The 15,904-nt window shown below is 40.9% G+C and overlaps 1 protein-coding gene and 1 long non-coding RNA gene across 3 annotated transcripts; one reads left to right on the forward strand and one right to left on the reverse strand.

The window, feature by feature from the left end:
* The first annotated feature begins 593 nt into the window (after positions 1–593).
* On the forward strand, positions 594–2,229 carry LOC112670008 (olfactory receptor 12-like). Its single transcript, XM_025463666.3, has 2 exons — positions 594–1,794; positions 2,141–2,229. The coding sequence occupies exon 1, from the start codon at positions 813–815 to the stop codon at positions 1,761–1,763; it is 951 nt and encodes a 316-aa protein (XP_025319451.2). The 5' UTR covers positions 594–812; the 3' UTR covers positions 1,764–1,794; positions 2,141–2,229.
* A 257-nt stretch (positions 2,230–2,486) lies between these two features.
* Positions 2,487–3,755, reverse strand: LOC112670009 (uncharacterized). 2 transcript variants are annotated; one of them, XR_003142730.3, is made up of 4 exons: positions 3,626–3,730; positions 3,231–3,324; positions 2,924–3,016; positions 2,487–2,653 (listed from the first exon to the last, which is right to left on the reverse strand). It is a non-coding gene; the product is annotated as an uncharacterized LOC112670009 (long non-coding RNA). The 2 variants fall into 2 exon arrangements; XR_003142729.3 differs by lacking the exon at positions 3,231–3,324 and having other exon boundaries at positions 3,626–3,755.
* Positions 3,756–15,904: the final 12,149 nt, after the last annotated feature.

Genomic DNA, 15,904 nt, shown 5'->3' on the forward strand with positions numbered 1-15,904 from the left:
CCTGTATTCTAGTTCATAAGTTTTCTCTTTAGCTATTTCTAATCTCTAAAATTATTCATTGAGTTCCTAATTTTAGCCAATGTACTTCTACAAATTATATATTATTCTTTTGATTGCTTCTGCACTTCTGATAAGGATCTTAGTCTCATCTTTTATCCTTTAAAAATAATAACTTTATACAAAGCTTATGTGTGTCACCCCAAAATCTGAAAACTTTTTGTGTTCTTCTATGGTTTCATAATTTTTATTCATATTGTAGGACCTCTCAAATTTTAAATTCTGTCTAGTAGTAGTTACTCAAAACTTTTACAGATAACACGTGCAGTCTAGGATAACTCATCTTCCTCTTGAGATATGTTTATTCTTGCAGGATTTCAGAGGCAGTAGCACTCAGAACACATTTTAATACACTACAGTGATTGAAAAGGTCAGAAGCTGAGCTGCATACCAACTCCTGATGTAACTCTTCCCATGGTTCATCCTGTTTGGTCCCTGGTAAATTACCACTGTCAGCATTAGCTCTGGAAGACAGGCAAAACTTCCATGAACAGCCACCTGGCCTCTCCGTTTCCTCTTCTAAATGGGCTTATGTCTCAGGAGAAAAAGAGGCTCTCACTAATGAAATCCCTGGGCCTCTGTTTTTCTTGAATTTTATTTGTAACTTTTACTAAACCTTAAGTCTCTTATACATTCAATCAGATTTTGTTTTTGCTGTTATTTATCTTGTAAGTAGTCTTCAGCAAGAAGTTTAGCTTGAATGACTTAATCTGCCCACGCTGGAGGTGTAATTCCCCTGGTGAGGACTGAAGCTCATGCCACCCAAAAGAAATGGAAACCTCTCCATGGTCCACTTTCAAGATTTTGTGCTGGAGGGATTTGAAGGTGGCCTGGAAACCCAGGCCCTGCTCTTTGCTGTGTTCCTGGCTCTATACATGGTGACTGTACTGGGTAACCTCCTCATGATCATCGTTATCACCCTGGATGCCCGCCTGCACTCCCCAATGTACTTCTTCCTCAAGAACCTCTCCTTCGTGGACTTGTGCTACTCATCTGTCATTGCCCCGAAAGCACTGGCCAACTTCTTCTCCTCATCCAAGGTCATCACCTTTGCAGGATGTGCCATGCAGTTTTCCTTTTTGTCCTTGCTGGGCACAACTGAAGCTTTCCTCCTGGGTGTCATGGCCTATGACCGCTTCATGGCCATCTGTAACCCCTTGCGTTACCCCATCACCATGTGCCAGTCTGCCTGCACTCGCCTGGTGCTGGGCGCCTACTGTGGAGGCTGCTTCAACTCTGTTGTGCAGACCAGCTTCACATTCCACCTCCCATTCTGCAGCTCCAACCGCATCAACCACTTCTTCTGTGATGTGGTCCCCTTGCTCAAACTCTCCTGTGGCAACACGGCCATCAATGAACTTCTCTTGTTTGGCATCTGTGGGCTCATCATCGTGAGCGTGACATTTGTGATTCTCATCTCCTATGGCTACATCATAGCGACCATCCTGAGGATGGGATCAGGAGCTGGGAGAAGCAAGATCTTCTCCACCTGTGGCTCCCACATGACTGCAGTGACTCTCTTTTTTGGGACTGCCTTTTTCATGTATGCCCAGCCACGAGCAATTGAGTCTATGGAGCAGGGCAAGGTGGTCTCTGTCTTCTACACGCTGGTCATCCCAATGCTCAATCCCCTCATCTACAGTGTGCGAAACAAGGATGTGAAGGAGGCCCTGCGGAGGCTGGGCCAGAAACACACGGCCACGTGAAGATGTGCTGAAGGGAGTCAGTGTCCTGCAGGTTAGATGGAGTGGATCATGGTTGCCAGGCTTTGCATGGTGGACTAGTTAATTAACATTCATAATTTTGACTCACACAAGAGGAATAATCTTTAGAGATATAGTCAACATTGTGCCTACAATCAATAGTATATTGTGCCTTAAAAATGTATTAAGTGGTAGATCTTACTGTAAGCGCTCTTTTCAGAATAATATTTTTAAAAATGACTCTTCACTATAGGAACAAACTGATGTTTGTTTGATTGTAGGGTTGTATAGGTTGAAAACTATATCAGAAATGAGATATTATATTGGCTAATTAAATTTAAATTAAAGAAATGTTTAACACTAAATATCCATTCACATAGGTAAATGAGGATACTCTGGTCCCCCACACAATGGAACTCTGGAGACTTAGAAGGAGAATATTGTTGTCATTGAAAGCTAACCATTGCACTGTATTCAATAAAAAGATTAAAAATACAGAACTGTTGCAGAATGTGATCATATTCTTGTAAGAGAAAAAAACAAATTAATGAAAAGACACATGTACTCCCAGGCCACATTTCCTCAACAGTTGAAGTAGTGGAAACCCCAGACTTCCCACAGAGTAGGGGCAGTGTTTGGGATAAGCAGAGAAGCATGAGCATCCTCGTTGCAGGCCAAACACTTTCGACTTGTTTGAGTATTTCAAACACATTTTAGTTTTTTGATTTGAAAAGCAACCTCCAACAGATCCTCATCCAGGAAGAGAAATGTATTCACAGTGATCTTCTCTGACTTGTGTATCAGTCTCTGATGCTCAGAGATGAACGACAAGCAGGGATGGACCCAGAGAGGAGTGTTTCCCGACCATTTGGGCTCACAGGAGAATGGTACACCTAAGGTGATGGGGGAAGGGCTGATGAAATGACTTGGGGCTCAGGAGTTCACACCTGCCACTCCTGGGAGGACAGTACACTCCGGTCACAGGGCCTGCTCTCTGAGTCTATGCTCCTCTTCTGCTCACCCTCTGGGTCCCAGAGAGAATTCTGGGCTTTGTTGTCTGGGCTTGTAGGAGAGGGCGGGTCACACAAGGCTTGGTGACAGGGATACCCAGGAGATCCAGGATTCCCAGTGCACTGCAAAGGCCAGAACACAAACAAGCTCACCTAATTGGCTATTCAAGGCCCAAGTCCCAGCAGTTCAGGAGGAGAGACCTTCCCAGCACAGTGACCCCAAGATGCAGGTCCTTGTTCTGCTGCCTGGATGAAGCAACACACATGAAGCTGAGGTGAGTCGAGAACATTTCACCCCATCTTCCACTACAATCAAGGAGCTTCCTGTAGCTCAAACATGGAGCACTTAGGCAAATTCTCCCTGAGACCCTGAGGGTGCTCCCCTCTCCTCCTCTCAACTCTCTTCATTATTTGGGAAGCCAGAGCTGGAGGAGGAGGGGCGAGAGTGCTCCATGCTCACCTGTTTTTCATCAGCACAAACGTGAGCCAGAAGCTGAGGAGACCCTGGGAGAGCAGGTACTGGCTGTGTGATATTGAGCAGTCATGACTCTCACCTGAAAGAGGTGAGGGTCAAGACAGCCATCCCTCAGGGGTACCAGGGTATGAAGGACACCGAGTCTGCAAGGGAGGCATCAGAGCTATAGTAGAGAGTAAGCACTCAGGGCTTGCTTCAGCAGCTGAAGGGGTGACCTCACTCCTTCCCTGGCCAGTACTGACTTGGGCTTCAGCGTGATACCATCTAAAGGACAGGTTTCCACTGTAATCAGAGGATCACAACACCAGGCTCCCTCATGACCTGAAGTGCATTTCTCAGGCTCAAATCAGTAGCTCCAAAAAAAAAAATCAGTATCTCACCAGACTACTGAGCACACACTTCTAAGGGACATGGCTCGGTATAGGGGATGCAGAAATAGAGTAGACTGGTAGACCAAGGCCAGCCCTGGGGAGCTCATGGCTCTGCAGGAAGGCAGACATGACAACAAACACCTGCAATATGATGGGACACAGGCAGTGAGGGGGTGTGACCAGGCTGCTGATGGCACAAAGGAGAAAACAGTCACATCAGAGAGGTGATGGAGAGCCATGGGGAGACAGGAGAGCTGCTCACACTGACAGTGGATGGAAGTAGACAGCCTTGGAAGAAGAACAAGAGAACCAGAGAATCACCGAGTATATGTGCCCAAATGGAGCCAAGGTGCCCACCAAGACCCCTCAGGGGCTCGTCTCCAGGATCCCTCAGCTGGTGGGGAAGCTGTCACTCATTTGCATTAGGGAGCAACATGACCTGAGGGAGGATTTGGTGACTCTGTTCAGGGAGCTCTGTGTGGGACACAAAGCAGGGAATGGACAGGCTGGAGCTCATTATGAAAGCATGGTGGCCATTCTGATAGAGATTAGAAAGGTCTGGAGTTGACAAGTGAGAAGGCAGGAGGCAAGGACAGTGAATGCACTTAGAATGTCAGGTGACAGCCCAGGATGGGCAAGTGAGAGGGTGGACAGTGCCCCGGCTGGCTCCTGGTGGTGACCTCCTTCACCTGGACCTGAGCAAGCAGTTTTGAACAGAATGACTTTGTTCCTTAGGGACCAACTTCCCTTGAATCTCTGGGCTCTGAGAGTGAGTGACCTGAGCCTGACCTGTGATGAGCAGCTGTTCTCAGGCTGTGGTCCATGGTCAGCATCATGCTGCTTCCTGTTTACGGTTTTCTAGTTTCCAGCAAACAATACACCACAATTCACTAGTGCAGCTATGGTACTAACACTACTGAGCACAGCCTCCCCACGGTCTCCCTGCACACCTGTGCGCACTTCCAGAGGGAAAGTGAAGTGTGTGTAAGGGAGGCACAGGTGAGGACGGGGATCTTCTACATCAGTAGAAAATGACAAACGTGTCCTGATTTACACTCCCTTCTAGTGGCTCCCGTCCTCGACACTGCTGGTTACTGCCCCTCTGCTTAGTTTGAGACATTTGGGTGGGTGTGCAGGAGGACGTCTCTAACATGGGAACTTGCTTTCTCCTGATGATTAGCAGGATCGTGCACATTTTCAAACATGTTTGGCACATCTGTCTCCTCTCCTATGCAGGTCACTTCTACGAGCCTCTCACCTGTATTTCTTTGCGGTTGTCTTATTGCGTGTCAATGATTATTTATATATGGTGCAGACAAGTCGGTTTCCCATCATGTATTGCAGTGTGCCTTCCCAAGCTGTGCTCTGCCCTTACACACCGCAGACTGTCTTGATTTTCATGTAGTTCCATCCACAAGGTATTTCCTTTATGCTTTAGTCCTTTTTGCTCCCTGCACAGGATGTCTGGGAGGTGCTTTCCTGTGCTGGGGTCATGAGGGTCTTTTGTATGATCTTCACAATTATCCTTTTAAATTAGATCTGTGTTCAGCCTAAGACTCTTTTGTGTCTGTAGTATGAGGTAAGAGCGAAATCTCACGTTTAGCATATGACTTTTTAAAATAAATTTATTTTTTAATAATAAGTTTATTTTTATTGGTGTTCAATTTGCCAACATACAGAATAACACCCAGTGCTCATCCCGTCAAGTGCCCCCCTCAGTGCCCGTCACCCATTCACCCCCACCCCGCGCCCTCCTCCCCTTCCACCACCTCTAGATTGTTTCCCAGAGTTAGGAGTATTTATGGTCTGTCTCCCTTTCTGATATTTCCTACCCATTTCTTCTCCCTTCCCTTCTATTCCCTTTCACTATTATTTATATTCCCCAAATGAATGAGAACGAATGGATAAAGAAGATGTGGTTTATGTATACAATGGAATATTCCTCAGCCATTAGAAATGACAAATACCCAGCATTTGCTTCAACGTGGATGGAACTGGAGGGTATTATGCTGAGTGAAATGAGTCAATCGGAGGACAAATAAATTTATTTTATACTGGTGTTCATTTTGCCAACATATAGAATAACACCCAGTGCTCATCCCATCAAGTGCCCCCCTCAATGGGCATCACCCAGTCACCCCCACACCCTGCCAACCTCTCCTTCCACCTGTTTAGCATATGACTATCAACTGTCCCAGGTGTTAATACCTTTGCATAGACTCCACCTATTTAATAAATGGGGTGTATAGACAAGCATGGGGTTGACTTCCAGGCTCTCTATTCTGTTTCATCCTCAATTGGTCAAACCTCTACTTCCCTCATTGTTTCATTACACCTACTATGAGTCTCTGATAGTGTAAACCCCACCTCACTGTTTCTCTTTTCAACAATGTCTTGGATACACTTGGTATTGCAGATTTCAATATGTGCTTTAGAATCAGCTTTTCCAATTCCACAAATGAAAAACACTGGGATCACACTGACTCAATTCAGTGTTGGGGGAACTGCATGTATGCAATACTGAGTGTGCCAGTTTGAGAACATGGAATCCTGCCATGTTACTTAATCTGCATTGGTATCTCTCAACAGTTTTATGCCTTCCTGGATTACAGACACCTTGGAGTTGGGGATAATATAATTTTTATATATTGCTTAATTAGACTTGTTTGAGAAATTACCTTGTTTGCTTATGATTGAGATAGAATATTTTAAAAATTTTCTTCAAACGTCCTTGTCAGATTTTGGTATTAAGATTACACAGGCCTCATAAAACAAAATGGAAAGTTGTCCTTCTATTGTTTTGAATATTTTGTGTAAGATCGAGTATTTTTGTAGGTTTGGTCATAGTTCCTAGAGGTATTTACTTTCACAAGTAAAGCCATCTGATCCTGAAATCTTTTGCATGGAAAGATTTTAAAATGCATATTACAGTTCTCAATAACTATGGAATTCAGAGATGTTCTACTTCACTGGGGGGTCAGTTGTTGTGGGTGTTATCTTTCTAGTAGTTTGCCAATTTCATCAACATTTCAAGTTTATGAACACATTCTGTCATGATCCACTCCAATTCTAGGGTCTAAGTGGTATCCTCCTTTCACTCCTGACATCAGTAATTTCTGCCTTTTCACCTTCATCCCTCAAAACTCTTGTCATTTGATACGTCTTCTCAAAAAATCACCTTTTGGAATAACATCTTTCTGTTTTCTACTTAATACATTTTATTCTTTATTTGTTCCCTTGTATTTTCTTGGGATTTCATTCACTAATCTTTTTATAATATTTTCAGATGAATACTGATTTCCTGTGTTTCTTATTTTCTAAGTTACAGATGAAGCCTATAAATTTCCCTTATTTTAATTTTTTACTTTATTTTTTTATTTTTTTATTTATTTTTTATTAGTGTTCAATTTAACAAAATATAGAATAACACCCAGTGCTCATCCCATCATCCCATCAGAGATATTCCCTTTGTTTTTTGTTTTTTCATTAAATTTCCCTTTAAACACAGACTTAAATTAATCCCAGGTACTATTTTGGTTACTCCTCTTATGCAGTTTTTAAATTTCAAAAAATTTTTTAGACCCATTGCTTACTTAGAATTACTTAGTAGATTAAAAGTTACACGGGAATTTTTTTAATAAATTTATTTTTTATTAGTGTTTAATTTGTCAACATACAGGTAACACCCACTGCTCATCCCGTCAAGTGCCCACCTCAGTGCCCGCCACCCAGTCATTCCCACCCCCAGCCTACCTCCCCGTCCACCACCCCTAGTTCGTTTCCCAGAGTTAGGAGTCTCTCATGTTCTGTCTCCCTTTCTGATATTTCCCACTCATTTTTTTCTCCTTTCCACTTTATTCCCTTTCACTATTTTTTATATTCCCCGAATGAATGAGAACATATAATGCTTATCCTTCTCCGATTGACTTAATTCACTCAGCATAATACCCTCCAGTTCCATCCACATCGAAGCCAATGGTGGGTATTTGTCGTTTCTAATGGCTGAGTAATATTCCATTGTACCTAGACCACAGCTTCTTTATCCATTCATCTTTCGATGGACACCGAGGCTCCTTCCACAGTTTGGCTATTGTGGACATTGCTGCTATAAACATTGGGGTGCAGGTGTCCCGGCGTTTCACTGCATCTGTATCTTTGGGGTAAATCCCCAACAGTGCAATTGCTGGGTCGTAGGGCAGGTCTATTTTTAACTCTTTGGGGAACCTCCACACAGTTTTCCAGAGTGGCTGCACCAGGTCACATTCCCACCAACAGTGTAAGATAGTTCCCTTTTCTCCGCATCCTCTCCAACATTTGTTGTTCCCTGCCTTGTTAATTTTCCCCATTCTCACTGGTGTGAGGTGGTATCTCATTGTGGTTTTGATTTGTATTTCCCTGATGGCAAGTGATGCAAAGCATTTTCTCATGTGCATGTTGACCATGTCTATGTCTTCCTCTGTGAGATTTCTCTTCATGTCTTTTGCCCATTTCATGATTGGATTGTTTGTTTCTTTGGTGTTGAGTTGAATAAGTTCTTTATAGATCTTGGAAACTAGCCCCTTATCTGAAATATCATTTGCCAATATCTTCTCCCATTCTGTAGGTTGTCTTTTAGTTTTGTTGACTGTATCCTTTGCTGTGCAAAAGCTTCTTATCTTGATGAAGTCACAACAGTTCATTTTTGCTTTTGTTTCTTTTGCCTTCGTGGATGTATCTTGCAAGAAGTTGCTGTGGCCAAGTTCAAAAAGGGTGTTGCCTGTGTTATTCTCTAGGATTCTGATGGAATCTTGTCTCACATTTAGATCTTTCATCCATTTTGAGTTTATCTTTGTGTCTGGTGCAAGAGACTGGTCTAGTTTCATTCTTCTGCATGTGGATGTCCAATTTTCCCAGCACCATTTATTGAAGAGACTGTCTTTCTTCCAATGGATAGTCGTTCCTCCTTTATCGAATATTAGTTGACCACTAAGATCAGGAACAAGACAGGGATGTCCACTCTCAGCACTTCTATTCAACATAGTAGTAAAAGTCCTAGCCTCAGCAATCGGACAACAAAAAGACATTAAAGGCATTCAAATTGGCAAAGAAGAAATCAAACTCTCCCTCTTCGCCGATGACATGATTGATACTCTACATAGAAAACCCAAAAGCCTCCACCCCAAGATTGCTAGAACTCATACAGCAATTCGGTAGCGTGGCAGGATACAAAATCAATGACCAGAATTCAGTGGCATTTCTATACACTAACAATGAGACTGAAGAAAGAGAAATTAAGGAGTCAATCCCATTTACAATTGCACCCAAAAACATAAGATACCTAGGAATAAACCTAACCAAAGAAGTAAAGGATCTATACCCTAAAAACTATAGAACACTATTGAAAGAAATTGAGGAAGACACAAAGAGATGGAAAAATATTCCATGCTCATGGATTGGCAGAATTAATATTGTGAAAATGTCAATGTTACCCAGGGCAATTTACACGTGCAATCCCTATCAAAATACCATAGACTTTCTTCAGAGAGTTAGAACAAATTATTTTAAGATTTGTGTGGAATCAGAAGACCCCGAATAGCCAGGGGAATTTTAAAAAAGAAAACCATATCTGGGGGCATCACAATGCCAGATTTCAGGTTGTACTACAAAGCTATGGCCATCAAGACAGTGTGGTACTGGCAGAAAAACAGACACATAGATCAATGGAACAGAATAGAGAACCCAGAAGTGGACCCTGAGCTTTATGGTCAACTATTTTATACACTTTAAATCCTTTGAAGTTTGTTGCTCGGTGTCCAGAATATAGCCAATGTGTGAATACGTTCTTTGTAAACTTGAAAATAATGTACATCCTCTGATGAATGGATAAGAAGAGTTGGTATATACATGCAATGGAATATTACTCAGCCATAAAAACCCATGAAATCTTGCCATTTACAACAACATGGATGGATATAGAGGGTATTATGCTAAGTGAAAGAAGTCAGAGAAAGACAATTATCATATGATCTCACTCACGTGTGGAATTTCAGAAACAAAACAATGAACATAGGGGAAGAAAGGAAAGAAGCAAACCAGAAAACACTCTGAACTACAGAGAACACACTGAGGGTAAGAGAGGGGAGGTAGGCGGGGGACGGGGGGCTCCAGGCGATGGGAATGAAGGAGCGCACCTGTCGTGATGAGCACCAGGTGCTGTATGGAAGGGCTGAATCACTATACTGCACACCTGAAACCAATAATATACTCTGCTACCTATACTGGACTTTAAATAAAACGTTTTTTAAAATATTTATTTCTTTATGAGAGACAAACACACAGAGAGAGAGAGAGAGAGAGAGAGAGAGAGAGAGTCATAGACATAGGCATTGGGAGAAGCAGGCTCCCTGCAAGGATCCCAATTCGAGACTCAATCCTGGACCCCAGGTTCTCGCCCTGAGACAAAGGCAGATGCTCAACCACTGATCCACCCAGGTGACCCTAAATAAAAATGTCTTTAAAAAAGTAAAAGAAAATATACATCCTGCTGTTTGATGCCGTGCTCCATTGGGTTATGGTCACTGATGTTACTGCCTAAACGTTCCGTATCCAGGTTGGCACCTTGTGAGATTGTTCTATCAGTTCCAAGGGAGGGGGTTAAAATCTCTCACATAGTTGTGGATTTGTACTTTTCTCCCGTAAGTGCCCAGTTTTGCTTTGTACATCCTGAGGCTCTTCTGGCAGGTGCTCACACGTTTAACACAGTTGCCCATCTCGGGGGAACCAAATGTTTGTGGTCACTGTGAAGTGTCCTCTTCTCAGCTGTGCTTCCATCCTGAAGTGGGCTTTGGGGTTAGTATAGCAACCGTGGTGTCGTGTGGTTGTTTGGTGGAATGTTAGTTTGCTGTGTTTGTTTCCATCACTTTGTTTTCAACACTTTATGTTTGCTTTTTTATCTCTTATATAGCGTATGGTTAAGTTTTGTTTCTTCAACCTGCCTACTGGCACATCTTTTCATTGGAAACTTATATTGTACAAGACATTTAGTCCTTACATAATTCTGACATAAATAGGCTTTATGTCAGTTTCCTGCTACCTGTAAGTCATGCTCTGCTTTTCCTCCTGTACAGACAAATTCTCTCCAGTTAGTTTTATTTTATTTATTTAATATTTTTAAAGGATTCTATTTCTTTATTTGTGAGAGACACACACAGAGAGAAAGGCAGAGACATAGGCACAAGGAGAAGCAGGCTCCACGCCGGGCCCCGACGTGGGACTCAACCCCAGGACCCTAGGATCATGCCCTGGGCTGATGGCAGGCGCTAAACCATTGAGCCACCCAGGCGTCCCTTATTTTATTTATTTTTAGATGCAGTCCTCTCTTTATTATGGATGTTCTCAAACACATGGGCATGAAACTGGAGCAGTAATGGATTACCTATTCACACTGACCAACTTCAATAATTACCAACCTGGAGCCAATCATATCTAATCTCTCTACAGTGAGGACTTTAAGGAAAGACAACTCCTACGTTACTATTTATTATAAAACAATTAACATTTACTTCTGAATGTCATAAAATTTCCATTTTTGTTTTCATTTTTTTTTTTTTTTTTTTTTTTTTTTTTACAGTTTTATTTTTTTTTTTATTGGTGTTCAATTTACTAACATACAGAATAACACCCAGTGCCCGTCACCCATTCACTCCCACCCCCCGCCCTCCTCCCCTTCCAACACCCCTAGTTCGTTTCCCAGAGTTAGCAGTCTTTACGTTCTGTCTCCCTTTCTGATATTTCCCACACATTTCTTCTCCCTTCCCTTATTTTCCCTTTCACTATTATTTATATTCCCCAAATGAATGAGAACATATAATGTTTGTCCTTCTCCGACTGACTTACTTCACTCAGCATAATACCCTCCAGTTCCATCCACGTTGAAGCAAATGGTGGGTATTTGTCATTTCTAATAGCTGAGTAATATTCCATTGTATACAATGGATAAAGAAGATGTGTTTTCATTTTTTGATTAGCTCATTTTTCCTTTATAGTTTATAGTTTGTTTTGGAACAGGATTTAACAACATCCTTACACCATGTTCTCTTGATGCCTCTTGAATCTCTAATTCATTGGCTGCCTGTCCCTCTATTTTCATTTCAAAATTATTACCTCACGTTATTTATTGAATAGGTTTTTATATCCTGCAAAGCTTCTCATATCACAGATTTTGCTGATCATGTCCCTGTAGGGTTGATTAGCATATTCTTTTGCTCCTTATATTTCCAGTAACTGGTAGGTCCTAGAGGCTGTCTCACAATTGATATTTGGCAGGAATATTTCATAAGTGTTGTGTGTACTTTCACTGAGAGGTCTGCCTGGCTGCACCTCTTGCTTTTGTTAATATTAGTGGCCATCAGTAATCTTACCTAGACTCATTATTTCATTAGGGGTTTATAAGATGATAATATTCAAATTTTGTAATTCAATCTTCATTTACTAGTTGCAATTTTCTATAAATGGAAAATTCCTCTAAACAATTATTTCCTCACTGTGAGGGTCACTGTGTGGATTCCCTCTTCATCAACCTCCAAAGAAGCCAAGAAGTGGGATTTTTCACTTATATACTCAAAGTTATATTTTTAGTGTAATTGATGTGCTTCAATTAAATTATCTCAGTTTAAAATGCTAGTGAATGTTTTATTTCACCTTCATTATATTTTATTTTTAAAATTTTAAATTGAGGAACAATTCTCACATGATAAAAAAATCACAATTCAACCAGTTCAAAGTGTTAATCAAGTCTGGTGTTTTCTTTCTTTCTTTCTTTCTTTCTTTCTTTCTTTCTTTCTTTCTTTCTTTCTTTCTTTCTTTCTTCTTTCTTTCTCTTTCTTTCTTCTTCTCTTTCTTTCTTATTTCTTTCTTTCTTCTTTCTCTTTCTTTCTTTCTTTCTTTCTTTCTTTCTTTCTTTCTTTCTTTCTTTCTTTCTTTCTTTCTTTCTTTCTTTCAAAAAATATTTTACTTATTTATTCATGAGACACCCAGAGAGAGAGAGGCAGACACACAGGCAGAGGGAGAAGCAGGCTCTATGCAGGGAGCCCAACGTGGGACTTGATCCCGGGTGTTTGGACCTCGCCTTGGGCCGAAGGCAAATGCTCAACCGCTGAGCCATCCAGGGATACCCCTGGTGTTTCATTTCTAATTATATCCACAGTGTTCAACTCTCTGGTTCCAGAATAGTTTCATTATACAAAGCAAGCACACCCCTTCCCTCTCTCCCAACCATATTTTGGCAAATACAAATGTACTTCTGTCCCTATTCTGCACATTTTATATAAATTGACCTATAGAATATTTAGCCTTTGGTGTCAAGCTTCATTAACTCAGCATAATGTTTTCAAGGCTCATCTATGTTCTGTCTTGTAGTAGATCATTATTCCTTTTGGGGCTCCAGGTGGATCACCTAGCTCAGCATCGGACTCTTGATTTGGGCTCAGGTCATTATCTCAGGGTTGGGAGTCAAGACCCATATTGGACTCCATGCTGGGAATGCATCCTACTTAAGATTCCCCCTCTCCCCTTCTCTCCCTATGACCCTCCCCCTGCTCACCCATATACTTCTTTCCCCCGCCCCCCACTACCAATGAAGAGGCTGAATATTTTTTTAATGGCTAAATATTGTTTCACGGTATGAATATTTAACATTTTATCTCTTCACCATTTGATGGACATTTGGCTTGCATTTACTTTTAGCTATTATGATTATTGCTATTATGCACGTTTGTGAACAGGCTTTTTAAATAAATTTATTTTTTATTGGTGTTCAATTTGCCAACATACAGAATAACACCCAGTGCTCATCCCATCAAGTAACCTCCTCAGTGCCCATCATCCAGTGACCCCCACCCCCCACCCACCTCCCTTTCTACCATGCCTAATGAACAGGCTTTTATGTGAACATATATTGTCATTTCTCTTGGGCGCATCCTTACATGTGGATTAGGGTGAGTCATAGGAAAACTCTGTATCTAACTTTCTGAGGTATGGCAAGACTCTTTTCTACAGAGGCTGTACCACTCTTAGATTTGTACCTGCTGTATCTGAGAGTTATGGTTTTTCCAAATTCCCACCAACATTTGTTCTTCTCTATTGTTAAAAAAATAGGCATTTTATTTTATTTTATTTTATTTTCGCGTTTCAATTCATTTTTTAAACAAATTTATTTTTTATTGGTGTTCAATTTGCCAACATATAGAATAACACCCAGTGCTCATCCCCTCAAGTGCTCCCCTCAGTGCCTGTCACCCAGTCACCCCACCCCCGCCCACCTCCCCTTCCACCACCCCTAGTTCATTTCCCAGAGTTAGGAGTCTGTCATGTTCTGTCTCCCTTTCTGATATTATAAAAAATAGTGAAAGGGAATAAAGGGGAAAGGAGAAAAAATAAGTGGGAAATATCAGAAAAATAGGCATTTTAATCAGAAAAGTGGAATGTCACAGTAGTTTTGTTCCACATTTCTCACTTGACTAATGATATTGAACATATTCTCTTATACTTATTGGCCAGTTGTACCTTTTATTTGGAGAAATGTCGATGCAAGTCCTTTGCCCAATTTAAAATTTGATTGCATTTTTGTTGCTGAGTTGGAAAAGTTCAGTCTATTTCATGGATACTAGATCCTTATTAAATATGTGTAATTTGTCGAAAGTGTCTACCTTCATATAGGTTTTGTCTTCATCTTCTTGAGACTGTCCTTTGATGCACATGATTTTAATTTTGATGAAGTTCAGTTTGTCTATTTTATTTTATTTTAGCTTTAAATTAGTATTTTGTTGTTTGTACTTTGATGTCATATTTTAGAAACTGCTAATTCCAAGTCACAATAATTGACACTGATGTCTCTTTCACCTCTGATGGTTTTATCGCTTTAGCACTTGCATTTAGGGCTCTGTCCATTTTGAGTTTTTCTTTATATGGTGTGAAGTAAAGCTCTTAATTCATTCTTTTCCATGTGGATATCAGGTTTCCCATCACCATTTTTGGAAAGGACTATTTTCACTGTTGGATGGTGACCTTGGGCCCCCTTGTGAAAATCGCAGGTGTGTGAGTTTATTTCTGTATTCTTGATTCCATTCCTTTGGTCTATGTCTATTCTTGTGCAAGCACAACATTGTTCTGCTTCAAAGTCAGTTTTGCCTCTTGCACTCACCCCAATGTTCACAGCAGCAATGTCCACAGTAACCAAACTGTGGAAGGAGCCATGATGTCCATCCATACATAAATGGATAAAGAAGATGTGGTCTATATATAAAATGGAATATTACTCAGCTTTCAGAAAGCATGAATACCCACCATTTGCTTCGATGTGGTTGGAACTGGAAGGCATTATGCTGAGTGAAATAAGTCAATTGGAGAAGGACAATCATCATATGGTCTCACTTATATGGGAATATAGGAAATAGTGAAAGGGATTATAAGGGAAAGAAGGGGAACTGAGTGGGAAAAATTAGAGACAGAGACAAACCACGAGAGATTCCTAACCCTGGGAAATGCACAAAGGGTTGTGGAAGGGGAGGTGAGCAGGGGAATAGAGTGATTGGGTGACAGGCACTGAGGGGGCACTTGATGGGGTGAGCACTGGGTGTTATACTATATGTTGGCCAATTGAATTTTAAAAAACCCACATAGTCAGTTTTGAAATGAAGAAATGTTAGTTTTCTACTTTGTTCTTTTAAAGGCGGGCACTGAGGTGGGCACTTGACGGAATGAGCACTGGGTGTTATTCTGTATGTTGACAAATTGAACACCAATAAAAATAAATGTATTTAAAAAACATTGCTAAGTAACAAAATAAAAATAAATAAATATTGTTTTTGGCTATCTAGGGTCGATATCTACCAAAAAATAAAAACACCCAGTCATTGGAATTTTGATAGGATTACATTGATTCTTTATGTAAACCTGGGGATTACTACATCTTGACATTAGTAAGTCTTCCAGTCCATGATCATGGGATATCTTTACATTTATGTAGACCTTCTTTCATTTTGTTCAGCAATGTTTTGTAGTTTTTCTGTATCTACTGAGATGAAAATGTGGGGTTTTTCCCCTAAATTCCATATGTATGGTGTATTATATTGAGTGATCTTCATATATTAACCACTCTTGCTTTCCTGGGATAACTCTCACTTGGTTATGCTCTATAATCTCTGTGAAGTTCTCCTTCTTTAGCTTGCTCATATTTGGATAAGGATTTTTGTATCTGTATTCCTAAGACATATTGACTTTAGCTTCATTTCTTGCAATATCTTTGTCTCA

This window comes from Canis lupus, chromosome 25 (assembly GCF_003254725.2).
Source record: "Canis lupus dingo isolate Sandy chromosome 25, ASM325472v2, whole genome shotgun sequence".
In the NCBI taxonomy this organism is placed as follows: Eukaryota; Metazoa; Chordata; class Mammalia; order Carnivora; family Canidae; genus Canis; species Canis lupus.